At 36.1% G+C, this 26,015-nt stretch overlaps 4 protein-coding genes across 9 annotated transcripts; 3 read left to right on the top strand and 1 right to left on the bottom strand.

The window, feature by feature from the left end:
* Window positions 1–2,519: 2,519 nt before the first annotated feature.
* Window positions 2,520–3,978, top strand: LOC137727580 (uncharacterized). Its single transcript, XM_068466420.2, has 5 exons — window positions 2,520–2,768; window positions 2,885–2,983; window positions 3,194–3,292; window positions 3,385–3,471; window positions 3,562–3,978. Coding segments are annotated over exons 1-5 (603 nt in total). The 5' UTR covers window positions 2,520–2,767; the 3' UTR covers window positions 3,879–3,978.
* Window positions 3,979–4,381: 403 nt separating this feature from the next.
* On the top strand, window positions 4,382–13,162 carry LOC137728038 (pre-mRNA-processing factor 39-1). Of its 3 annotated transcripts, XM_088678569.1 has the most exons (15): window positions 4,406–4,483; window positions 4,521–4,583; window positions 5,477–5,967; window positions 6,626–6,729; window positions 7,412–7,641; window positions 8,250–8,417; window positions 9,081–9,444; window positions 9,933–10,076; window positions 10,816–10,968; window positions 11,060–11,176; window positions 11,465–11,545; window positions 11,669–11,818; window positions 12,189–12,497; window positions 12,635–12,748; window positions 12,825–13,162. In XM_088678569.1, exons 3-15 carry the CDS (start codon window positions 5,514–5,516, stop codon window positions 12,945–12,947), a joined length of 2,511 nt encoding a protein of 836 aa, XP_088534695.1. In that variant the 5' UTR covers window positions 4,406–4,483; window positions 4,521–4,583; window positions 5,477–5,513; the 3' UTR covers window positions 12,948–13,162. The 3 variants fall into 3 exon arrangements, with proteins under 3 accessions (XP_068323015.2, XP_068323013.2, XP_088534695.1); XM_068466914.2 differs by having other exon boundaries at window positions 4,382–4,583; window positions 12,828–13,162; XM_068466912.2 differs by having other exon boundaries at window positions 4,382–4,583.
* Window positions 13,163–15,103: 1,941 nt separating this feature from the next.
* Window positions 15,104–20,450, top strand: LOC137727722 (nuclear transport factor 2). 2 transcript variants are annotated; one of them, XM_068466539.2, is made up of 9 exons: window positions 15,104–15,647; window positions 15,753–15,887; window positions 16,639–16,948; window positions 17,359–17,615; window positions 17,836–18,022; window positions 18,345–18,469; window positions 18,550–18,615; window positions 19,364–19,445; window positions 19,985–20,450. In XM_068466539.2, the coding sequence occupies exons 1-9, from the start codon at window positions 15,609–15,611 to the stop codon at window positions 20,128–20,130; spliced, it is 1,347 nt and encodes a 448-aa protein (XP_068322640.2). In that variant the 5' UTR covers window positions 15,104–15,608; the 3' UTR covers window positions 20,131–20,450. The 2 variants fall into 2 exon arrangements, with proteins under 2 accessions (XP_068322640.2, XP_088534962.1); XM_088678836.1 differs by having other exon boundaries at window positions 15,189–15,647; window positions 19,988–20,450.
* Window positions 20,432–23,134, bottom strand: LOC137727724 (uncharacterized). 3 transcript variants are annotated; one of them, XR_015952797.1, is made up of 5 exons: window positions 22,800–23,134; window positions 21,376–22,235; window positions 21,037–21,209; window positions 20,617–20,804; window positions 20,432–20,550 (listed from the first exon to the last, which is right to left on the bottom strand). XR_015952797.1 is itself a non-coding variant. In XM_068466540.2 (4 exons), the coding sequence occupies exons 2-4, from the start codon at window positions 22,189–22,191 to the stop codon at window positions 20,672–20,674; spliced, it is 1,122 nt and encodes a 373-aa protein (XP_068322641.2). In that variant the 5' UTR covers window positions 22,192–22,235; window positions 22,800–23,134; the 3' UTR covers window positions 20,568–20,671. The 3 variants fall into 3 exon arrangements, 2 of the variants coding, with proteins under 2 accessions (XP_068322641.2, XP_068322642.2); XM_068466540.2 differs by lacking the exon at window positions 20,432–20,550 and having other exon boundaries at window positions 20,568–20,804; XM_068466541.2 differs by lacking the exon at window positions 20,432–20,550 and having other exon boundaries at window positions 20,568–20,804; window positions 21,376–22,249; window positions 22,800–23,101.
* Window positions 23,135–26,015: the final 2,881 nt, after the last annotated feature.

The raw sequence follows: 26,015 nt of genomic DNA, 5'->3' as shown, positions 1-26,015 counted from the left end.
CATTTGGAAGTGATTTTGATTCTTTCAAAAGCACATCCAAATGACTCTTTAAATAGTTCCTGAATTTGGGGTGGGTTTAGTACAATTACCATACCAAATTCTCATACCAGTTATCATACCAAACTTTTGATATAACAATATCTAGTACCATTATTTTGGTATACCAAATTTTAGTATGCTATAAAATTCAATTGGCATACGGTATGCCATAAAATTCGATTGACATAGAATATAGTATCGTAAGCATTGTACCAATTTGGTATTGGGCTATTTTTTATTTGGGCCCAAAAAGTTTTTTTGTTTCATTTTTTTGTTAAGTAAGTAGCCCACATATTAAGATGAAACTCAGTCTCATCTTTAACTTTTGAAATAATCCAATATACCTATAACCCACAACCAAGATTCATCCTTCTTCATTATTTCACACACATTTAGTAAGTCAAACCATGCATCAAGTATTAAAGATAAAAGTTAGGGATACAATCCAAATCAAATAGAAGTTAAGACTTTGAGTTGCAAACTAAATGAAATAGAAGTTAGGTTTAAAGTTAATGTCACTTAGTACTATAGTCTAGTGGTGTTCTTTTTCATTTGTAAGTAAGAGGTCTAAGATTCGATTCTCGCTAGAAGTGAAGTTAAACCACATTATTATGGCAAACCCATTATAAGGCTTAGCTCATTTCCCCGCCCCTTTAGACCAAACCCAACCCTGGGCTAAATGCTATTTTTTAGGTTTTATTCCCCCCAAATCCAACTCAACTCATGCTAAATGTGTGGGCTAAAAGCTAAAAGCCAAATTTCCCCCAAGATTTAGCTCAGAAAATGGTGTGGGCACCACACCATCAGGACCTCACCCACATGGGCATGCCTTCCATGATTTATTGAATTCAACGGCTGAGATCGAATATAATCAAATCTAATGGTCCAAATTTAAATCCAACAGCTAAAATAATTAAAAAAAATTATTTAACTCAAAATTTACCTAAATTTAGTGATTTTTCAATATTTATCGGAATTTAAATATTTTTAGATAAAAATGTTCATAAAATTAAATTATGATAGTGTACATAATTTTTTTTTTAAATTACTTTCAAATAAAAAATTAGCCTAAATTTATTCTTTAATAATCCCAGGCTAAAAAATTTAGGCCATAAAGGTTGGAGTAGAAAAGCTGTTTCTGAGCTAAAACCTAAATTTTTTTAGCCTAAAAATTTTAGGTTTTAGTCAAAGGGTTGAAGATGATCTTAGTGTAGATACTATCATTTGTTAAAAAAAAAGAAATTAATAATTAGTATTATATAATGAAAATTGTTATTGACATTCTAAAATTCTCATTTTCCATTTTAAACTTTTAATATGTAATAAGGGCACAAAAAAGTACGATAGTGTATGATAACAGTATGGTACAACAGAAGGACAAAATATTCCACCCCAAAGTCAAACTATATTGGATGAAATACTAAATCAAAAGATAGATGTCAACTTGTGAGACGATTGCGTCGACCAGATTTATCCAACGAGATCGAGCCCGTAGGCTAGGTGACCAACAAAGTGCGATAAATAAAACTTTTATAATGTAGGAAAAATTACACCCGTGTTGGAATTTGGCACCTAAACACACAAAATTGAGTCACATTGTCATATCTATCAATTTTGAGAAATCCTAAGAGAATCTCATTTTGAGAGAGTTTCCTTAACATTTCTCATCAAATTTTTGTCGCAGTGAAAAAATTGTGCGCAACTTTTAAGACACAAAAATCAATCAAAATTAGCTGTAGATGACCCGTTGCAACGAAAATTTAATTGAGAATGGCTCAACATTTTTTAGATGGCCATTTTAAACATAATCTGTTGTCCAAGTAGCACTTGTGCAGTATCCCGAAACCTATACCGAATTTGGTATGAGATTGGAAACTAATCATTGTGTGTCATCAACTAGTTTAATTTTCTAACAATGTTGATCTACAAATAATTGCAAAATTATGACATCATGCTATAGACATTGTACAAAGTTTGCTGACCACATTAATAGAAGTAAATCCCACTTATATATGTGAGATCTACTTGTATTAGAAAGAAGATCATCAACGTAATAAATAAATTTGGTACACATAACAATATTCTAATTATTTTACAGAGTCCCATAAGTGAATTGGAAAAGTCAAACAACCATGAGCTTATTAAAATAAAATGGATTTTGACCTTGTTTTAGCAGCCTAAACCCTCAAACTTCATAGCTTTTGATTTAAAGGGGATACCAAAGTAATATTGTTTCAAACGTCTCACGCATCAAGATATAACTTTATCACTTCACTACTCCTGATAAGTTTGACAAACTACCACCTTAGTGTTTCAGTTTCACGTAATTCAATATGCCCACTAACCCACATGTGCACTCATAAAAAAGAATCAATTCAACTTGGTTTTCAAGTCAAGAAATGGAGATTGCATATTATTCAGTTTATGAGATGGGAGTACTTCCTTCTTACTTCTCTCTGACTCCAACAACTTGCACTTATAATTTGAATCGTTTTTTATGCTTCATGCCTTCAAAGTTCAAACACAAACAGATGTACAAGAACCAAATCCATTCAAATTTGAAAACAGACGACAAATTACAAATTAAATTTCTTCCCTTTTGCCTTTTTGTGTCTTTTGCTTTTTCAGCAAACCTTCGATAATTCTTATCAACCTTCAATATTTTCCAATACCGATAATTTGGAAGTAATCTTTGTTTCCGGATTTCGAATCACAAACGAAACAACAGAGTGAGAAAACTCGAACTCGGAATTTACTCTTTTTTTTTCAAGTGTGTGTTCAATTTTTTCTTGTATTCATGATCTTAATTTTGTGTTTAACTTTCTTTTGCTTTGAATTCTGAAAGTGTATCCGAAAGTGAAGGTGAGGCTACATGATCAACAAGAAGATCAGTATTCTCCACAAGATGATCACAGAAAGTTGCTGTTGGCAAACATCCATGCAGGTATAATTTCCAGGTTTTTCAAGAACGAATACAAGTTACGTAGAAGATATTCTCGACGGATATTAAAACCATGCATATCGAAATTCAATTTATAAATAGCTGAACTACGATATAATTTCCATTACTTCTAGAGAATTATTAAGTTGATATAAGTAAAAAAATCTGTATTCGTATAGGACGATACATAAGTTTCATACGTATATTTTGCAGCGAAGGAGATTAAAAGTTGTTCTTCACCATTGCTTGCCAGATTAACCATGGAGGCTTATGCACCTAAGTTACCCAGACAATCAATTTCTTCATCCAAAGGTTGAACTTCGGCTTTAAAATTTTTTTACCCTTCTGGTTATTACCATCTAAATTAATCTGAAAAATTAATCTGTACTTGTTAATGACAATAGAGAACAGCAAAAATCTTGGCAAGGCTACAACACCAGATGCTAGAGCTTGCTTAGTCCTCCGTCCTCGCGCCGTGTTATCGAGTCCTGGTAATTTGATCTTCTGATTCTTCTTTCATCAGAATTTGTATATTTCATGTAAAGGATCGAAGTTTTTATTTTTCGATTTTCGGTTTTCAGAAAATGATGGGATGATTGGAAGCATAAACAAGATAGTCGATCGTAAGAACTCACCGGCTATCAAAGTGAAAAACCCTAATACTGCTACCAGTTCTGCACAAAGGCCCCATCAAGAAGCCAAGAAAGCTCCAAGTCAGGCGAAGAAGAAGGCAACTGCAACTGCAAGGCCTGTGGCTATGAACACGAACAAAGGCTCCAATATTAAAACATTTTTTAACAGTAATAATGGTGATGTGAAAAGTAAGTTTCAGAAACCCTTGGTGGGAAAACAGCATGCAAGTCTTGGAACGTGGAAACCAAGTTTCACTTCAAGTTAAATTTCGGTGTGCTAAATGATTTGTTTCTTTCATCATTTGAGCTTTGTTAAGGTGTGATGTATTTCACTTGTGCGAATTTATATATACAGTTCTTCTCTTATTCTGATGTTGTAAGTCGATAAACGTAAATTTCTCGCTTGGATTTTAGATTTTAACTCTCAAAGTTATTCCAACTTTGTACAGTATACAAAGATACGACACTACTAAACTTATCGGAAATGATACAGTTATTTGTTTCTTGAGAAAAGGAAAAACATGGCTTCATTGGTGCGGAGATGGAGAGTGGAATTTTGGGTATAAAAAGAAGGTACGCAAAAAAAACATGTCCGCGAAATACGCTTTTAACTATTTTAAAAACACGTCCAAACGAGCTTTTACTCTCTTTCTTTCATTTGGTCAATTGGGCTAGTCTATCACAACAAGCCCAAACCTAGTATCCCTCCCCTATCTACAAAATTTGGACGGCCCAAATCCAAAAAGACCTCCACGTCATAAAAAAAGGAACCCTTCAAGTTGTCGTCTCTCTCTTTTTCTGCTGCTTCTCGTTTTACCACCAAAATTTCTGTTTACTGAAAGGGCTTTAAATCTCTCTCTCTCTCTCTCTCTCTCTCTCTCTCCCTCTCCCCTCTCTCTCTCTTTCTTCATATCTTCCTCGAAGCTCAGTTCCAGAACTCTCTTCAAAACGCCGCCGTATCTTTCCCTCAGGTACCTCTCTCTTCTTCCAAACCCTTTCGTTTCCGTTTCTTACTGCTATGTATTTCAATTAGGGTTTATCTTATCCTACCAAACCCTAGGCTTATTGCTTGTTAGGTTGTTCTTTGTTGTTTTAATTTGACTGCGAATTGTTTAATTTTCAATGAGAGTTGTTTTCCCTTCTAGTTTTAGTTCTGTTAGTATTCAGATTGGACATGTAATATGCAGAAACTTAGGTGCAGTTTTGTTTGATTATTAAAAATTTGGAGTTTCGACATTTAAATTAAACTGGTAGAAATTGCACCCAGATGTAATGATGAATAGTTGAAAACTCATCAGAATTTTATTGAACCCGCATTTTTATTGATTCGTTACTAATGTCTGCGATGATTTGAATTTATTTGTCCTGGAAGGGTTATGTGCACAGCTGATCTGTCAAATAGTGACCGAGCTGTGGTTTTGACGGCGAATTAGCTGTCGTAATTCTGTTTTATTAGGTCAACACTAATTACAGTACATTTTTACACTACGTATTATGAATTTAAAGATTAACCAGTTTCTCTACTAAAGCATGTCATAATGTGTTTGTAAGAACTATTTTGTTAGTTGAAAATATGTGTGATGGACGTTTGAGGACGTTAGTCAATGTGCATCCGTGTCTGATCCGTTTTTAGAGGCTTGTACTTGACTTCATTCCTACTGTTCCATGATAACAGCTCTAGTAGTATCCAGAGGTTACAATGTTGGCAAAACAAATATTTACAACATTCTACTCTCCTTTTTTTGAGTGGTTAGTTCTTAATTACTATATGTTTTGGATTGCATACCTAATTGTAAGTGGGACCCTGTCTCGCTCCTCTAAATTGGCTGTAGTGCTTCTAAGTTTATTGTTTATATTCTTGCAGTTGGTACGATAGGAAGGCAAAAATTTGATCGTCAAGTATGGCAGACAGTGAGACAATTGTTGCTCAAACATCTGCAGTGATGGGGTATACATCAGCAGGATATACTTCAACGGGATATGCTGATGCCAGCTCAAATATTGCTACTGATGCAGGTGCATTGCATTCTGAGGCTACCCCAGAGTTTTCTAATACGCCTGGTGGTTCTAACATAGGTGATGGAAATGCATATTCCGCGGATCCCAATTCTCTCATGCAAGAAACACAAAGTTACACAGCATATGAGACCAAACCGGCTGTTGGAGTGACAGATGCTAGTGGGAATGTTGTTAGTAATGAAAATGACGCCTTGGAGTCATCTCAAGTTGCTAGTTATGATTCTTCTATGAATGGTGTTATTGCTTCTGGAGTGGGAACTGTTTCATCAGTTCATAATGGAGATGCTTCAGATAATGCCGAACCTCTTGATCCACAACAATTTGGGGATGCTTCTGGTATGTTCTCTTGCATGTTTTCTGGGTGAGATTACCATTGACTTTTGTTTAGCCACATGAAACCTGTACCTTTCAGTAATTGATCTGAAAGTTAGCATGTGATTATGTAACAGTAGTTTGTTAAACAAACCTTGTATTCTTGTATTAATTGAACATTTATTAAGGAAGTGTTTAGTAAAAGATATGCACTCATCTTGTAAGCATATCTGGAGAGATTTCTAACCATTTCAAAATTATCTTCTTGCTGTCATGGGAGTGGGATTTAAAAATGCGGTAAATATCCTGTTTCTGGTATATCCATAAGTTGTAAGTGAGCCAATGGAGACAGTACTATTTACGGATAAAATTCTGAACTTGTCATCAGATGCTTTAAGGTTACAGTAAATACATGATGATGCTTGTCCTTTCAGATAGTAACTGTACCCTCAGGAACAGATTGTTTTGTTCATTATGTTCCTTTAACGAATCTGCCATTTTTCAAAACATGGGGATATTAAATGTTGGGATTCCAATATGGAGTTTGTAGTTATATCTTCTAATCTTCATCTGTTTGGTATTTTGTTCTTCCTTCTAGATTATGGGTCTGGACTCTGGAGTTACTTCATTTATCAGTTTACATGTTTTCATATATTTATATCTTTCGTTTCTTTTATTGCAGCCATGTCTGTCGAAGAAGATAGATTGTGGAACATTGTGAGGGCTAATTCCTTGGATTTCAATGCCTGGACTGCTTTAATTGAAGAGATAGAGAAGATTGCAGAGGTGTGTTAGCTGGATTTTTGAGTTATTAGATTAATCTTTTGGGTGAGTGTGAATCATCTGAGGTTGCAAAAGATAAGGTTTTGGCCGAGAAATTGTTGTTATTTAATTATGATTCATATGAGGTTGCAAAAGTGTGAACTTTCTGTACCTTGTATATGTTCTTAGATATTTCTTTGATGGTCAGCTGGCTTAGCATACCATGGTGCTCCCATGGTTTGCATTAGTGGGTAAATATGAAAGTAGCTATCTTTTGAAATAGCTATAGTTTGCTGTATAATCTTAGATATTAGTTTATTTTATCTTATGAGGCATAAAAAGATGGAGGCTAAGTTTTCGTAATAGTTCTTCTGACCGAGAAATTAAATTGATAGTAGTAGTACCAATTGGAGAATGAAATAATAGTAGTAGAAATAATAATAGTAGTGAGACAGTGAGGAAAGGAGGATTTCCAAATTAGTAAGTGTGCTCCTTTATATTATGGAAATGGTAATATGCAATAAATATTGTGGTTACTTAATCATGTTGTTGTTCTTATAAGTGAAATCATTACTTGGTGTTTGCAATCAAGTTGGTGTTTGCCACAACTCTTGCTGTCGGAATCTACTGACTATTTGAATATGATTCATACATTTACCTAGCAGTTCTTTTTTGAACTAACAAATTGCTCTACGTTTATATGCAGGATAACATATTGAAAATTCGGAAAGTTTATGATGCTTTTTTAGCAGAGTTTCCATTATGTTATGGTTATTGGAAAAAGTATGCGGATCATGAGGCACGTCTAGGTTCTATCGATAAAGTTGTGGAGGTTTATGAACGTGCAGTTCAAGGTGTTACCTATTCAGTTGATATCTGGTTGCATTACTGCATTTTTGCTATAAGCACATATGGAGATCCAGACACTGTTAGAAGGTAATAGATCTTCTTTTATGCATTGTTGGTGCTGGTCTTTGCTTTGGTAGTTCATGGTTGTATGGTTTCTCAGTTGCAACATACTGGTGTTCTTGTTTTCTAACGTCATTTCAGTATGATTCAACAGTGATTCCTCACATGTATTTCCAGAAAGGTTTGATGGGAATGCACTTTTGAAATGTTTTTCTGATGTGCAATCCCTTGGTTTTGAGGCTACAGTACGAGTAGTTTTTTTTTTTTTTTTTAAAACGTTCTAATTCCATTTTTGACCTCAAATATGTGTTCTACCTTACCATGACGACCTGCATCTTAGTAACTTAGAAGTCAATGAATTATGGCTCTATTTAACTTTGACACTCTGAAGTGCATCATTATGCAAATTGCTGCTGGGAAGATCTCTGCCAGTTAAGGGCTTAGATGGCCTCTATCACTGCTCCATTTGACGGACATAGTATGGTTTTTTTCAGGAAGGTAAACTCAGCGTTTAGAAGTGTCATATGGTGTTAGACTGAATTGTGCTGGTGTCTCCCTTTCAGGGATGTGTTTATCTCAGCTGTATAACGTTTGTACTCATCTCATCACAATACTTCATGTTTATGGCATTTCAGGCTTTTTGAGCGAGGACTTGCTTATGTTGGAACAGATTACCTGTCCTTTACTCTGTGGGATAAGTACATAGAATATGAGTACATGCAGCAGGAGTGGGGCCACCTTGCCATGATCTATTCACGAATATTAGAGAACCCAAATCAGCAACTGGATCGGTATTGGAACAGGTGATCACCAGCTGCACATTCACATATTTGTTAAATTTAATATTTTATTTTTTGGGGTTTTTTTCCATCTCTTTTTGGTTACAGTATTTGAGGTTTTCAGTTTGTGCATTTATATCTTAGATTTGTATGGCATTGAAGATAATGTCAGCAGTGATAGTCTGTGCTTGTTGCTGTTTTTGAATTATTTACTTGGTAGGGCCAGGGACAAATGTCTCACTGTGTGCTTGGCTAGTATCACAAGTAGCTTCTGGAAGTTTATGGAAGAGCTTATGAAAAATTCACATCTGTTTTACTCGTTTAAACTTCAAGTAGTTAATTGTCTTATTTTCGTTTGGGGCACCTGGTTCCACTTTGTTGTCCTGGAATGCATGACTGTAGTTGATGGATGTGCTGTGCACGTGGGTAACCTGTAAATTTGAAGTGTTCATATATAGTACAAATATATTCTATTTGCCATCAAGCTAAGAATGCCCCTCATAATGTTTGGTTATAAGTATATATTTGTGTCTGATTTGTGTTTCTCATAGAATTATACTAAATCTACAATATTGTATGTTTTCAACTTTACGTGCAATTTCTCTATGTGCATGAACACTTATGTGGATAGTGCATCTTTACTTGCATGGTATTGAAATTTGTTTGTATTATTCCTGGTGCCAACAGCTTTAAGGAGTTAGCTGGAAGTCGGCCACTCTCAGAATTGAGGACTGCTGAAGAAGCTGCAGCAGCAGGAGGTGCACATTCAGAGGGTATTGACAAAGTAAATGGGGAAGATGTTCAATCTGATGGTGCAGAACAATCTCCTAAACCTGTAAGTGCTGACTTAACAGAAGCAGAGGAGTTGGAGAAGTATATCACCGTTAGAGAAGATGTGTATAAGAAAGCTAAAGAGTTCGATTCTAAGATCATTAGTTTTGAAACAGCTATTAGGAGGCCCTACTTTCACGTGCGGCCTCTCAATTCTGTAGAGCTTGAAAATTGGACCAGCTACCTAGACTTTATAGAAAGGGAAGGCGACTTGAGCAAGGTATTTTCAGTGAATTTGATTTTGTTTTGGATTTATGGCTTGAAGTTTTTGGTTGCCCTGCTTGTTATACATTAACTCACAGCCGAGTAATATTTGCTGCACTATGCTTTATTGGCTAAATCGTTGGATGAAGCAACTTTTAAAACGGGAATTTGAACTGAGACTAAAGCATGGGCCTTCGATTTGGTTTCTTTGAGGCTAAGTATTTCAAACTCTCATTTGTCAGTGCACGTTCTAGGTTCATGATGTGTTAATAAATTTTATTGTTTTTAAAGTTCCAATGTTATGCATGCAGGTATCTTCTTATCTTCCTAACCATCTGTCTGTCAGGCAAGGAGGGTCCCTCCTTTCCTATTTGAGGGGCCTCTCTGTTCTACTAATGGAGTATTTCTTGGGCATATCTCCTTTGTGTTTTGTTTATCCATTCGTACCTTTTATGGTTAATGAATGTACCTTTTTTAATTAATTTTTATTTTATTTTTGTGAAGGTTGTCAAGCTATATGAAAGGTGCCTAATTGCTTGTGCTAATTATCCTGAATATTGGATTCGATATGTTCTATGCATGGAGGCCAGTGGAAGTATGGATATTGCCAATAATGCTCTTGCACGTGCAACCCATGTTTTTGTGAAGGTATTTCCTTGTATGCTATCAACTTAGACACAATTTTGTGGGGAATGAACTTCAATGATTCTTTATTTTGAAAGAGATAATGATGATAAAACCATGTCTTCCTTTTTTCTAACTAATCTTGTATCCTCGTAAATTGTAGTTTGTGGACTGAAAATGAATCAGTTAATGAATTAGTTTGCGTGGGGAATTGAAGTCCAATGTTGTGCATGCATTTATCACGATTGGTCTAGAATGCTGTATATATTACCTGTCACAGCTGTCACAAACATGATTATAAACTTAGATTTTAAAGTATTGAAACTATTGTAGATTATCGACCATTGAACCCTCAAAGTGTGCTGGGCAGATACAGAATATGATCAAACAATCATCCATGGCATTTTCTTCTCTCTATCTTTGCCTTGTGTTATGTTTGTAAACCTTGCCTCTTCCAGTTGAAGATTAGGAAATTTCTATTTCTTTTTTTATCCTACGTTAGATACAGAATTACAGATGCATAACAGAGACCTTTTTATGCGACATTACTACCAGCCTTTCATACGGGACGCATACGTGTTCCTTATATTGAAGTTAGTGATATATTATCATATGCTGATTTAGTTAGGTGTTGAACTGGAGATATTGCTCAGAACTGAACAAAATTTTGGGAACATGCCTTCTTTATGTTATCATTCTGTTGAGTAATGTTTCTTTTTTCTGGTAATGTTGCATGTTTGACCTGTTTCTCTTGAAATTACAGAGACAACCGGAGATTCACCTTTTTGCTGCTCGATTCAAAGAGCAGAGTGGGGATATACCTGGTGCTCAAGCTGCCTATCAACTTGTACATTCTGAACTCTCGCCTGGTCTTCTTGAAGCAATCGTGAAGCATGCAAATATGGAACACCGTTTGGTAAGATTATGTAAACAAGTTGAACCATACCAGTTTCCTTACACAAATTGCATGTTTAAACCTGGTCATTTCTTTAATTTTTTTTTTATAGGGAAATGTGGAAGCTGCCTACTCTTTATACGAACAGGCGATTGCCATTGAAAAAGGAAAAGAGCATTCACAGACGTTACCCATGTTGTATGCTCAGTACTCTCGGTTCACTTGCCTGGTAGGTTATTAGTTGATGTCTGTCTTTTATTTTGGTTTACTGTTGAAGTTTTAGCTTATTTTTATATTGATTTTTTTTTTTTTTAATAAAATAAGTCTTGTGGATCATTCTAGAGTTGTTTTTGGCGGTTCCTTTTATATTTTATGTGTATGTGTTTTTACTCTGAAATACATCAACTATTACTTGCACTTTTCTTTTCAAAATCAGAACGTGAAATTTATGATGTGAAGTTTCAACTGAACTAAATGTTTTGGAATTTTATTGCTTTTATTTTTCTGCTGTTCCTAGGTTTCTTTGAATGCGGAAAAAGCTAGAGAAATTTTAGATGGAGCACTCGAGCATGTACAACTGTCAAGAGCATTTCTTGAGGTTCTCTCTCTCTCTCTCTCTCTCTCTCTCTGTATAGATAAACACACACACATATGTATATTTTTCTCCTCTCTTGTAGCCAATGTCCTAATTTCTCTTCTTTCCTTTAATTTTCACATGCAGTCCATGATAGTTTTCGAGACAATACAGCCACTGCCAAAGCGAATTGATCACATAGATTCATTGGTTGTGAAGTTCATAGAGCCCAGCTCAGAGAGCCCCAATTTTGCTAGCGTTGCTGACAGAGAAGAGCTATCTGGCATCTATTTGGAGGTATAGATTTTATGTTTTCTTGTAAGATTAACTTTTCACTTTTTCAGAGGTATGTATAGTGTTGCGTTGAATGATATTTGAGCGGACTCTCTCTCTCTCTCTCTCTCTCACACACACACACACACACACACACATACACATTTAAATATTGAAGGGTGGAGCTAGCACTACGGTGCATGTTTATGTTCTGTCACTGGTGAAATATTTTAATGGTTCCCTGCGAAGGATGCTGCTCTTGAACAAGTTTGCCCTTCAAGTTAATTTTCATTTGCCCTTTTGGCCTTTTAAATGCCTGAATGTTCCGTTTCTTTCAGATTTTTTTTTTTTTTTTGGCTTCGTAGTTCTAACGTGCTAACAAATGATTTTGCAGTTTGTTAATCTCTTTGGAGATGCAGTGTCTATCAAGAAGGCTGAGGATCGACATGCTAAGCTCTTCATACCTCATAGGAGCAGCACGTCAGAGTTGAAAAAACGTCAAGCTGAGGACTTTCTATCTTCAGATAAAGTGAAGCTAGCTAAAGCTTACTCTGGTGTTCCATCGCCTGCCCAGTCGATCATGGGAGCATATCCAAATGCACAGAGCCAATGGCCAGCTGGTTATGGTGCACAGCCTCAAGCTTGGCCACCGGCTACGCAAGCTACTCAGGGACAACAGTGGCCAGCTGGGTATACCCAACAGGTAGTTTTCTGACATGATTCATTTGATAGAGAAACCTTTCGTTGTTCAACGATTGAATTTTCACGTTTGCCCATTATTTTAAATCTTAAAAGTAGAATTGATTATCTGATTCGTTTGGTCAAATTTTGTTTCAATAGCCGTACAATGCATATGGTGGTTATGGAACTGCTGGCTACGCTAATCCGCAAGTGCCCGCGGTGGCACCACAAACTGCTGCTTATGGTGCTTATCCTTCTACATATCCTGCTCAGGTATGTTACTTTGTCTTTCATTTATTCTGGTGTTTCGTGTAGTTTCCGAGAGCTGATAGTTTAGTTGCAATTTCAGCAGGCCGTCCCGCCACAAAGTTACGCGCATCCAACCGTGGCAGCGGTAGCACCAGCGGCAGCAGTAGCACCGGCTCCGCAGCCTGCTTCAGTTCCTCAGGCGTATTATGGGAGTTACTACTGATGTGGCAGGAATAAGCCTGCATATTTTGCCTTTGTAACTTAATTTTCTCCTTTTGAAAACCTGACTGATAGACTGAGTTACATTTTTCGGAAACATTGGTTTGTAGCTGACATATTTTTGGGGGAGACACAGAGAGTGATCAGTTTAGTCGTTTGTGGAAATTGTATTCGTGTATCGATCTTTTAACATGATGGTTAATTGTTGTTTACTGTAAATTTAACTATGTCGTCGTCGGAATCGGAAGTCTCCGAATGCCGACATGCCTCGACCCTTTAAATTCATGTTAGATTGTATCATTGGAAGTTCATAATTCTTTTTCGTCAAAAGCAGTTCTAGTGAAAACGCTTGTATTAGGAGCACGTTGAAATTTTAAATAAAAATTCAAGTGTTTTCTAAATTAAGCACATTGCAATTGCTAATTTCATACGGCACTTTCAATTTTTTTGTCAATCATGATGAAAAACGTTTTGGTGATCCGAACACGCTTTTGAAATAGTTTCAAATAAGCCTTATGCTGGAAGGTTAGAAGATAAATTACTCACTACGGAGATTTATCTATATGAATCGGACGAACAATAATATTGATCGTTGATGCAAGTTACAATGAAAAACTAGACAAATAAGAACAAGATTGTCAATGCACGTGAGTCTTGTATTGTGGCTTACATTGCATCTACACAATTTTTGATGCAACGCATGGCTCATATCATCAAAATTTTAGACAAACATGAATTAGATTGTCAATCCACATGAATCTTATAGATATAGCTAAACTCACATGCATCTGTGTGAATTTTTTGATACAGCGCACACTCATCTTGGCAAAATCGAAACAAACAAAAAACTTCACTGTTGATCCACTTGAGTCTTGTAGTTATTGCGGGATCTGCATGCGTTTGCGTGCGGCTTCTTGACTCAGCACGCTACTCGTCGTTTTAAAATCCTGAAAGGAAATAGTACTTTTTAACCTAATTGGGTAATTTTACTTACCTTATTTAGAAGGTACAAATTCGATTTCCCAAACCCCATGTCCTTGTGTTTGGCAAAAACCATTCCAAACACATGACTTAACCCTAATTGGCAAAAACCACTTCATCTTTCCTCTATTGGCTTTTCCACTCGGCATCACAAAATCAGGAAATTTAGCAAACGCCCACAAAAAGATAAAGTGGAGCGCATTTGATCACGCTCTCATCCACCACTCCTTCCCCAATACACCCCTTGCTAGGATGTTAGCTGTCGATTTGATCTTACCCTATCAAATCGATGGATGAGATTCTGATTTTCGACGGTTGAGATCCTACTAAGGGGTATATGGTTTAAGTTATCTTATAAGACCAAACTTAACCTTGGTCTGAATGTTATTTTTTAGGTTTTATTCCCTCCTCAAACCCAATTCATGTTAAATATTTGGGCTAAAAGTTAAAAACCAAACAAAAACCAAATTTCCCCCAAGATTTAGCCTAGAAAATGGTGTGGGCACCACCAACGGGACCCCACCCACATGGGCATGTCTCCCAGGATTTATTAAATCCAACGGTTGAGATCGAATATAATCAAATCTAACGGTAAAAAAAGATCTAACGACCCAAATTTAAATTCAACGGCTAAAATAATTAAAAAAAAATTATTTAACTCAAAATTCATCCAAATTTAGTGATTTTTCAATATTTATCGGAATTTAAATATTTTTAGGTGAAAATGTTCATAAAATTCAATTATGATAGTGTACTTATTTTTTTTTTTAAATTACTTTAAAAGAAAAAAATTAGCCTAAATTTATTCTTTAATAATCTCAGGTTAAAAAATTTAAGCCAGAAATGTTGGAGCAGAAAAGCTGTTTCTAGGCTAAAAATTTTAGGTTCCAAGGGTTGGAGATAGTCTAATAGCTCTAAGAGTCACATTTAAGATTTAATATGTGAGTTTGATACATCTTAAAATTTAATAGTTGTGAAAGTCATATTTTATAATAATTAAACTCATGAAATTTATATATTAAATCAAACAATCGACTCACTTCTAATAAAAGTAGACCCAAATATTCAACGTGCAAAAAGCCTTGCTGAATCGGATTTGCCCGTCTTTGAATAATTTAGTGGGGAAACTAAGAAAATGTGATACAAGTAACAAATATTAGCAAATTGGCACGTTATACAGGATTAGAGATTTAAAACAAAATCGAAAGTCGATAGGGTAAATCGAAAGAAGTTCATGAACTTGTGGGCGCCTACATAAATATTTGATATTTCCCCATTTTGTATCTCTAAGCAAAGCTTTGCTCGGGGTTCCGTTGAACGGCCGAGATTCGAAGCAATCGAACGGCCGTGATTTCCTGCCGCAAAACCCTTTAAAACTATCGAATCGGAGGCTCACAAGGCAAAAGCCGGAAGCAAGCAGCAGAAGCAGAACCCTTTGGGAGATACAAAGCCATTTTTTGAGCTTCCGTTTACTTCCGGTCCTCGGCAAGCGAAGAAGGGGACGAATCCCGAGGTGCCCTAAAGCCCTTGGGTTTAGGGTTTCGGATTTGTAGTTGCTTCTCTGTGTGTGTGGATCTGCGTCCGATCAGAGTGTTGACGGAGACGACTGCGATTTAGGGTTTTGCAGAGTACAAGAAAAAGTCTTTCTTCGTCGCTGCATGCTTTTCTGCTGAGAGAGGAGGCAATGGCAAGTTCTAATCCGGGAGCTGTTCGTGCTGTTCAGGTCAAGATTCAATCTTTATACTATTTGCGGTGTGTGATTATTTGTTGTGTGTATGTATAGGTGGATTTGTATTGTGTGTAATGGGTGCTTTGGGGGTTTTTTCAGGTGGGTTCTTACTTTGTGACCCAGTACTATCAGATTCTTCAAAAGCAACCTGATGTTGTTCATCAGTTCTACTCTGATGGAAGCTCCATGATTCGTGTCGATGGCGATTCCGCGGAATCTGCTGCCGGTATACTGGTAATTGGACTCTTCTAACTCTTAGCGGCACGGAATTGAGTTTCTTGGTTCAGTTATTTTTATTTTTCTTTGGTCAATGTTAAATCATCCTGTGTTTCTAGGAAATGATAGTCACTTTGCATTGGGTTGGTCCTAATTTTTTACTGTTTGGACCAAGAGGTGCGCCCCAGTTTGATTTTAAAACTTACCTCTCTATTATTATGTTAAGCTACAATTAAATGTTTGTTGAAGTCTGAATATCAGGGATTGGAATGTTGTTTATTGACTTTCTCTGCATATGTACCATTTGCTCCCTCTAATGTCCCCGATGCTTTCCTTTAATCTTGGATAACTTAAGATTGTTGTTGTCTGTCATCATCGGTAAGATTGCAGATAAGTGGTAGTTGATGAGGTTCATCCCAATTACGATCCAAGAACAAAGAAAAAAGTCACTTTAGATGTATTGAGTTGTTGGAATTGGTTATCACCTTAAGATTAGTGTCATTGGTACCTTGCAGTGCTTTAAGTTGTGAGGGAAAATTTATATGTAACCCCTGCTTTGTGTCGTGGTTTGTATGTTTCATTATATAGATCCTCTCTCAAGTTGTGTTTGAATGTTTATGCACAACCTTCTACATTCATACACATGTGTTTGCCATTTCAAATGACTCATTTGCATTCCTAGGTTGGATAGTTTTAGACCTTTGTGTTTTTTTTTTGTTCCCCTGTTATGTAATTAGCTCATTCGATGCCTTTTTTTATATCTGTGCAGCAAATTCATTCACTTGTAGTGTCACTAGGTCTTACCTCAATTGAGATCCAGACAATCAATTCCAGCGATTCTTGGGATGGAGGTATTCTTGTGATGGTTAAGGGGTTTGTTAAAACAAGGGAATCAAGTGGAAGGAGGAAATTTGTCCAGACTTTCTTTCTGGCTCCCCAGGACAAAGGTTACTTTGTTCTCAATGATATGCTTCAGTTCATTGAGGATGAAGTTGTATTCCAACATCCTGAACCCATACAGTCAGAAGGCAGATTTGATATGCAACCAAGTTCTTCTAGCCCCCTTCCAGAACCACCAGGTGCTAACATCTTTTAATTGTTATTTAGGATTTAATTTATTGAGTTATTCTCGGAATGGGGTTCTTATTTGTAGACATTGTCATTATAAATTTCAGAGTACTATGCCTTTGTGCATGTTAGGATTTTCATTTTGTTTCTGCTTTCCTTAATTAGCGTTTGGCAGAAATGTTTGGTGAATCCAGGTCGAGGGTAATATTATTATATTACAATCAGAGGTGGGAAAAGCTCATGTGCATTACTGTGCTTTTTTGGTTGCTTTCTTTTTTCTAGCTGTTAATTTGGGGAGGTATCCATGCATGTATTGCTATAGTGTTCTCCATATGCATCATTGGAAAGATGTTAAGGATTACTTTGCTGGAGAAAGTTGGTCTGTATGTATTGGCTATAACTCAGATTTTTTTCTCTGCAGTTTCTGACTATGTCTATGAGGAAGAACCCAGGGAGTACGTGAACTCCGTTGATGTAGAAGATGATCCAATTGATAAGTATAGTCTCCCAGAACAACAGGTGCAGCACGATTTTGAGACTGAAGTGGTGGTGGAAGAAACTCCTGTGGAGGAGACATATTCGTCGTTTCAAAGTGTGGTAAACAATGTGCAAGACGCACCTGCTGCTGCTGTCGAGGAACCGGTGGGAGAGCCTCAAAAGAAAACTTATGCTTCTATAGTATGTGCCTAAACTGATTCCTACTACTCTTGTGTGAGCATGTCTTTATGTCCTTGTCTGCGTCTTTGCGCGTGCGAATTTTTCTTTTTTGCATCAGCTGGAAACTGCTTCGACTATACTGCAGTTGCGCAACAATCTGATATTCCGTTAGCTCTATTTTGTTGAATATGCTTTAGTAACACATGTTTTATTTTTTGTTGTATATGACCAAAAAAAATAGTTGCGGGTTGCTAAAGGACCGTCTGCACCAGCAGTAGCTCCACAACCTTATAGTAGAAGTGCTCAAACTTCGTCAGAGTGGAATTACACACCTCAGCCAGCTGTTGAACAATCCAACTCTGCTCAGTCATTTGTGCCTGAGTCTGGGGCAGAAGCAACAGAGGAAGGTTATGCAGTGGAGGAAGAAGGTAGCTTTTGAGCCATATTTTACTCGACACCTGAATATGTTGCATTGGACCGTATTATTAATTTAATAGATTATTTTGTTTTGTCAGAATGAAAATGATGCAATGACCATGCTATTAATTTTTTGTATTATAAATTGCATGACAAAGATTCATAATTTGAGTTTTGAATTGATAAGTTGGTTGGTGAGCTCCAACATGTATGAGGAATTTCGGATTGAAATTTCAGGTTCTTTGATATGTCAAGATGTTGTAGTTTTATAAATTTAATTAGGTACATTTTAAGCATTTGTAAGTTGAACCTTATGTTAAATTATTGTTACAGGTGAACTTCTGAAATCTGTCTATGTAAGAAATTTGCCTCCTACGGTTACTGAAGATGAGATTGAGGAGGAGTTTAAAAACTTTGGTCAAATTAAACCTGATGGAGTCTTTGTTAGAGCTCGCAAGGTGAGTTTTTTTTTCCTCCTACAATTAGTGCCAGTATCTTTGAACTGGATTGGAGCTGAAGTAGAAATTGGTGCATGCAGGAAATTGGAGTCTGCTACGCTTTTGTTGAATATGAAGACTTTGCCAGTGTTCACAATGCACTTAAGGTTTGATTTTATTTTATATATTTATTTTTTGTGATTTAAGTTGTTGAGTTTTTGGCTTTCGCTTCAAAATGCTCATGGATAAAGGAAAATTTCCTGTTATTTGATTAAGTCCTCTTAGTTCTTGTATGTGGTTATGCATCTATTGCGAATTCTTAGGGCATATTGCATTTGTCTTTGGGCATTCAATTATTTAGAGTTACTGTACTTACTCTTGCACTCTTGTCACCATTGATGATCTATCTGCCTGTGTATTTGCTTTGTTATATATGTTTTGGGTTTTGTCTGTAATTTGTACTTCTATACTAAAATGTGTGGGGTATGGTGTTTTGATGTTTTAAGGTCATTTTATTACAGATAAATGGTTGAATTTTTCAGTGCAAAGTGTTAACTGAATTTCTTGTGGGATATGGTCAATTATTGGGCAATCTCTATGGGATTCGGTATCTAGAATTAAAAATTATTCCATTCTTTTCTGTTAATGTGGATTGATATGCTGTTGTATCTTCAGTCAGTTCCCTTTTCAGGAGGTTATGATGTCTTTGGGGCTTGGTGTCATTCTACAATGTAGTTTTGATTGTAGGGTTTATATTTTTTGGGTATATCTCTTGTATTGCTGGTCCATTGCTTCTTGTATTTTGCTGTTTAGCACATTTTAGTAAAATTTATCAATCTTCTACAAAAAGCATTATTTTTTGGTAAAGTGATCTGTATATATTGTGCATGGCCTAAAGTGTGTTTTTCCCTGTAGGCGTCTCCAATTCATTTAGCTGGAAGGCAAGTATACATTGAGGAGCGGAGACCAAACAGCGCTGGAGCAGCAGCTCGAGGAAGTATGTGCTTAATTTCATTATTCTTTTCTTAACATCTTTGATTGGCAAAATTGTCAGACTTAGGCCTGCGTGATGTAATTCTTAAATACTGTATCTGTTGGAAAAACATGAGTGTAAGGGGATGTATCAGGGATGTTGTGTGGAGTCCTCGAGTGGCCCTTACGGCTGTGTTGGTAGCTGCTGCAAGGAAGTGATGTTGCCTTCATAAATCTTAGAATTTTTTGTGTTAGAGATAGAGAACATGCTTTTTCCCAATCAGTCTCAGAATCAAATTTGCATTGCAGTCTTCCTTCTTCTAAGATGTCGTTTAGATGTGCATTACTCTATCTGTCAGTACAATGTGCATTACTAGTGTCAAGGTTTTTCATGGAACCAAATCATTTGTCTGTTCATGAGCTTACTGAGTCTATTGGCATAGCCAGCATTTAGAATGTGATCTAACAAACTATCAAGCATCTATGCATCTGTTTTCATTAGAGAGAACATTTAATTTGCTCAACTGTTGGTCTCCTTACGTGGATTTTGAATTTTTCAACCAGGAGGAAGGGGCAGGGGCAGAGGAGGTTACCAAACTGACGCCACAAGGGGGCGTTTTGGTGGCCGGAGTTCAGGCAGGGGTGGTTACCAGGATGGAGATTACAACAGACCGAGAGGCAATGGTTTCCATCAGCGTGGCACACGATAAGCCAGCAAGGACTTTAGTTCTGTGTCCATACGGGCAGAAAATCGAAGCAAAATTTACCCGGGGTGGTAGAAAGCTTTTCAAATGCAGAAGATTCCTAGATAGTTTCGTCAAATTGTATTTGTACTTTTTTGAGTGTCACATGAAAGTTTATTTGAACTTCCGTCTCTGTTTACAGTTAACAGGTTTTCGTTCCCCTTGGATGGTTTTTATCATGCGATTCAAGCGGGGAATTTTGGGCCTTTCAAGCCCCAGTTGTGAGGGAATGTGATAAGATGTTTGTTTCCAGTTTCCCATATGAAGCTTTTCTGATTTCGTTAATATATTTCTTGTGTTTCTGGGTTCTCGTCCCTTTGTTTCGAGGGCAATTATTCTGTTCTTTCGGGAGATCGGATTTGCTTCCGTTCTCATTCCGAGTCTATTGTCGCCAACGAAAGAGGTAAAAACCGAGAGGACAACCATTCATCTCAGAAAAATGTTTATACATAGGTCGTGAACATTCTTGTTGGCAACCTAGTCACCATTACAACGCTAGTAAACAATTTTAGGCACTTGCAGATGTCATGATTCCTTCGTGAAGATACGATGGCACGGCGCGGTGATTGTACTCTGCATCGGCTTCGTCCTCGTCTTCCTCTACTTCCCAGAGAAAATTGGCATATGCTGCGTGGACATGGCTGAAATTGGAAAATGGCAAGTCTCGTCAAGATTGGTGCCTTAAAATTCATTCCAGATTAAACTCTTTATCTGAAGACCGCACACACTCTCTCTCTTCCTGTGCGCCTCTCCTTATTTTTGTCCCGTGATTCTTCTTTTGTTTATTCAATCCAAAGACGAGGAAGGCGTGCACGAGAAAAAGGGTGTACATAAATCATTTCCGTTAATTTTTAGAACTAAAATTCAAAGTACCTGTCTTGAGGTGCAGCTTGGACTGCTCGTTCATAGTAGCTCAAGGCTCTATCTTGGTCATGGTGTAGCTCCCATATTAGCTTAGCATATTGAGCCATAACTTCACCATCATTAGGATCTGCTAGGATGGCTCTAGAGTAGTACTCCTCTGCTCCCTGAAGATCTCTCTTGGTCTGAAAACAGACATTTGATGTTAGTATACTCGCAAAGACCAAAAATAAAAAGCTGAAAACACATTAGACGTGAGTTAGGTTAGTTGGTCAGGATAGCGTGTCCATCCTCTTACACCCGAATTCAATTCTCATCCCATATATTAGAACAGAAGCACAGAAAGTTCACCTGATACAAAAATTGAGCGTAATTTCCAAGGAACAAGGGGCTTCCTGGATTTTCCTCAACCAGCTTCTTGTAATGCCCCTCAGCCCCACGGTTGTCATCTCCTCCATCACTACCATAGCCATCCCACTTAACCTCTCCACCACCGCGCCTACCGCTACCACCACCACCAACCCCAAGCCCCTTTGCAAGATACATTTCTTGACTCGCAAGCTCTCTTTTTTCTTCAAACCCTGCCCTCCATATTTTGTCCAAAAATTTCAAATCCTGAGTTAAGCTCACGTTCTTCACCTTCTCCTCTAAACCAACATTTTTGCCTTCCGTTGCCACAACTCTCTCCGTATCCTCCTCACCGAACTCCTCTTCTTCCTCTTCCTCATATTCCTCATATTCCACGTCACTATCGTCCTCATCATCTTCATAACCTCCCGACTTATGCAACGAAAAAGACGGTATAGTTTCCAGCATCATGCACTTGGATCTTGCAGAGAACATGTTGGGTAGTTTTGAATCCAAGAACTGATCTTCAGTGTCACAAGAAGCATAGGCCAGTCCTTCCAAGTTCCCATCAGACTGAGCCCTTCGGAACCCGGTTAGCGAATGCCGGCCCAAATCGAGGGAGGAATGAGAGATTGGTGAGGAGTTGTGTGAGATGTTGAGATATCCAGGTTGGTGGAATGAAAACTTGGTGGGAGTGTGTTGGTGGAAGGTGGTTGGTTTGGGATCAGACTGATGATTGCTGATGATGTTAGGACTTTCTGAGACGTAGGATGTAAGGAGAGATCCAATTACTGGTGTTGATGAGCTCCTTAGCAACATGATTGAAAGTTTTTGCTGATGATTCTTTGCCTTCTGTTCTGATTCTGATGATGAAGTTCTGTAAAAGTCAGCAACAATATAATATATATACACACACATAGAGGACTTGTATTATGAAGCTCAATTATTACAATATTCAGCCAAAATTTTAATATATTTAATTTTCATAGCTAATGGAGGGCATGTTCGGAAGTGCTTATGAAAGACCTAAAAGCTTTTATGTGAATCAAAAGTGTTTTTGGGTTGAAAAGCTCTTCTTGGGTTAAAAACACTTCGATTTTTTAGTATGATTTCGACAATATCTTAATAAAAATGCTCGTAACAAAAGTGTTTCTAGTGGAAGCACTTATTAGCATTCTTACAAAAATAGTTTCAAACAAACACACTTTCCAGTGACACATTGAAAGAAATAGAAGCTGAAGCTATCATAATCCCAAAATATATATAAATTTTCATTCAAAAACAATGAATCTTGAACAAAGAGAAAAAGAAAAATTGGGAAACTAAAGAATAAGAGTCCCATGAAGGAAATCTTTGAATTCAATCAGCTCTTTTCAAAAAAGTGAAATTGCAATGAGGAAGGAGAGAGAGGGAAGAAGCTGCATTACCACTTTTTGGGATATTCCAGTTCCAAACACCTCCAATGGCTTAAGGGACAAACAATTATTTTAATTATCTTTGAGCCTTATTTGGACACCCTCTCTTCTGATATATAAAGGGGCGGCTGGAAACGTGTGTTCTTGATGAATTTGATATGCCTTTTCACTTGGAGAATAAAAATTTATGATAATATTTGCATGGTGGAGAAAAAAGGGTTGGATTTTACTCGGTCCAGGCTATTAAGTTTTGCTTGGTATTTGGCAGGCTGGAAAATGTGGAAGGTGATGAGAAATGAATACACATCTCTCTCTCTCTCTCACCTTTATCAGAAAAATCACATGACACTTGACCTAAGCAAGTGGCAACAAAATGTGTCAGAAGACTCCAACAACCAACCATCCTCATTGAGTTAACACATTTGTGACGTTTTGGTACCATAATTCAATATTTTTCTGCACTTTGATTCTATACCATAAGAAAATATGAGTTTTAAGTCTCAAATGATAAATGTATGTCGCTTGTTTGTTACCAATCACATGATCGATTTACGAGGTGAGCGCCGTGAGGCTAAGTGTATCGGAGTATTGAATACTCTGCTATTCAAAGCATTTAGATGTATAAGAAATTTTTGCGATTTATGATATGATAGTTATTTAAAGATTTTCTAAGAGTTATTCATATTAAGGCCCTTCATACTTACACAATTTATATTAAAACACTTTATAAAACTTTTATGTTAAAAAAGCCCATTTTAACTTTTTAAAACGCAAAAACTAATTTAGGTGACATACAAACATTATATAATTCTAGTAGGCTTTTTGTTCTTCTCAAATTTTAACCTTAAGAGTGTGCACTTGTAATTACATACACTGTGAGTTTGGTTTAACTAATTTTATAATATGCTCTACTGTATATGATACAAAGAAATTTTTCGTCGTTAGATCCTTAATTAAGGATCCAACAACCAAGATTTAACAACTATAAATTCTGAACTTATAAGATGTACCATAGCATACTCGAGTTTTCCTGTTATTTTGTACACATTCTTTCAAGTACATAGTAGAAAAGGTAGACAAATTCACATGAACTTCAGTTTTTTTGTTGTAAACTATATAAAGGGAGAATGCAAAAAATAATAAAGCTTTCATAATACTTAAATTATCTTTCTCCCATTAGGATTTCAAAAAATAAAAAACAAAATTCATAAATATAAACTCTTATAGTGAGAGTGTGGGTGATTATGTTCATTATTTTTAAAATATATTTTACTAAAAAACAATAATATCTAAAATAAGTAAAATATAAAAAAAGTAAAACAACAAAAAAAAAAAAAAGTCAATTATCACACATAGTAGGGTGTGACACACAAGAGGGTAGTTTATTTAAATGTGCTTTTATCGGAATGTGTCATGCAACTTCATCTATATTTATGTCCTAAAAGTTTACTATTCTTAATGAAATGGAAATTTTAACATGAACATACTCTTCAAAAGAATGAAATGCAAATCAGATTCAACTTTCTAGACGAAAACAAAACATAATTATAATATATATATATATATATATATATATATATTAGAGGTGGCACATTCATACAATAAAACTTTATCGTGCACATTGATACAACAAGATCTTAAATTCTTGTGGCTTGGCTATTATCCGTCCCAATATTTTGCACGTCATTAAATTTGGGAAATTTTGCACAGTATTTTTCTTTGTAAATATATAAATATTTTAGTGCACGATTAATTTTTAGAGTGTTAATAACGATTCCGTTAAAATAAAAGAAAAATAAGAAAAAAAAAAGCTTTTTTCTATATTTTTAATTTTGTTAATCATACACAAAATTCTAAAAGTCGTTAAGTAAACAATACTTGACTACTCAAAGATGAGTAGGAACTCCTACTCAAAACTCTTAGTGTTTTAATCACAGAGTTTTGTGCATATGATCAGAACTGTCCATACTATGAATCACACTGTAAAGATCATCTCCGCAAAAAATAAATTAAAATTAAGGTCGTTTAGTCAATCTATTGTAGTAAATACATAGACGGTTTGTAATGTTTTTACCAATATCATTCATTTGTTTTTAAACAGTTTGATGACTAAACAACCTTAGTTTTAATTGATTTTTTCCAGAGGCGATCTTTATAGGGTGATTTATAATATGAATGGTTCTGATTATAAATACAAAGCTATATAAATTGACAACGAACAATTTTGAAATTTTTTGAGTAGGAGTTCCTACTCATCTTTAAGTAGTCAAGTATTGTTCTTTTTTATTTTAATTAAATATATTATAACATATAATAAATGTCTACTTTTTGACCTAAAAGTTATGAGTTCGAGTCATGGAAACAACCTCTTTGTAAATCAATGATAAGGCTCCGTATGATAGACGTTCTCCCGCCAGATCCTCGCAAAGTGAGGAACCTTATTAGCTTGGGGTCACTTTTATTTATTTATTATATACATAAAAATAAATGTCTAGTTATATTTTAAAAAATACGTAATTGTATTGTGATACATAAATTGTAAAATAAAAAATATATATATATAGATTATAGGCTTAATTATTAAGATGGTCCCTGTGTTTTACTCTATCGGGCAATTTAGTTCATGTGTCTTCAATTTGACCAAACTGGTCCCTGTATTTACATCTGTTAGTTAATTCAAGACAATTCATTAAAAGACAGTTAAAATTGACATGTTCTAAATCGCATAGTACTTAAGTCAATTGAACAAGTGATAATCTCTAAAGATAGGCATAATATCTGTTTAATGGGTGTATATAAAATTATATTTTTATCCTCTCACATACCTGACAATTATCAATCTTATCGGCCATTCAACGAAATGTTCCTATCTTAATTTTCAAACGCCTATAATTAATCATGGTAATGGCTTCTCCTAGGCAGGACTATTAGAACAATGACCATACATTACATAGATGTATGTAGACGAATGAAATTATTGAGACTAGTTGGCCTGCCTTGCAGGAAAGCCTAGTTGACTATATCAACCAAACGAAGAGTCGTTGAAGTTGAAAACACTTGTGGTTTGTCCTTGTTGTCCAAGTCACTCACAGCCGTCCGCGTAGCAGCAGCACAGTGGCTGCCTGTCTGTTTTGTTTAGACTGGAAAATTACGATTGGACCGACACGACGTACATTCATAGTGACAAAAATCTTCTGAAGAATATTTCACTCGATGGTGCATTGTAGT

Source organism: Pyrus communis, chromosome 10 (genome assembly GCF_041283825.1).
Source record: "Pyrus communis isolate YQ-2024b chromosome 10, ASM4128382v1, whole genome shotgun sequence".
NCBI lineage: Eukaryota > Viridiplantae > Streptophyta > Magnoliopsida > Rosales > Rosaceae > Pyrus > Pyrus communis.
Note: the sequence above shows the minus strand (reverse complement) of the source record. Positions and strands in the feature narration are given on the sequence as shown.

Coding starts and splice junctions, on each gene's coding strand:
- LOC137727580 (XM_068466420.2), top strand. Junction 2,984..3,193: donor GTTGGCAAACATCCATGCAG/GTATAATTTCCA, acceptor TATATTTTGCAG/CGAAGGAGATTAAAAGTTGT. Junction 3,472..3,561: donor CGCCGTGTTATCGAGTCCTG/GTAATTTGATCT, acceptor TTCGGTTTTCAG/AAAATGATGGGATGATTGGA.
- LOC137728038 (XM_068466912.2), top strand. CDS start 5,514: ATGGCAGACAGTGAGACAATTGTTGCTCAAACATCTGCAGTGATGGGG. Junction 12,498..12,634: donor CAGCTGGGTATACCCAACAG/GTAGTTTTCTGA, acceptor TTGTTTCAATAG/CCGTACAATGCATATGGTGG. Junction 12,749..12,824: donor CTTCTACATATCCTGCTCAG/GTATGTTACTTT, acceptor TTGCAATTTCAG/CAGGCCGTCCCGCCACAAAG.
- LOC137727722 (XM_068466539.2), top strand. CDS start 15,609: ATGGCAAGTTCTAATCCGGGAGCTGTTCGTGCTGTTCAG. Junction 15,648..15,752: donor GAGCTGTTCGTGCTGTTCAG/GTCAAGATTCAA, acceptor GGGTTTTTTCAG/GTGGGTTCTTACTTTGTGAC. Junction 17,616..17,835: donor AGAAAACTTATGCTTCTATA/GTATGTGCCTAA, acceptor CAAAAAAAATAG/TTGCGGGTTGCTAAAGGACC.
- LOC137727724 (XM_068466540.2), bottom strand. CDS start 22,191: ATGTTGCTAAGGAGCTCATCAACACCAGTAATTGGATCTCTCCTTACA. Junction 21,210..21,375: donor ACGCTCAATTTTTGTATCAG/GTGAACTTTCTG, acceptor GTCTGTTTTCAG/ACCAAGAGAGATCTTCAGGG. Junction 20,805..21,036: donor CAAGCTGCACCTCAAGACAG/GTACTTTGAATT, acceptor TTCCAATTTCAG/CCATGTCCACGCAGCATATG.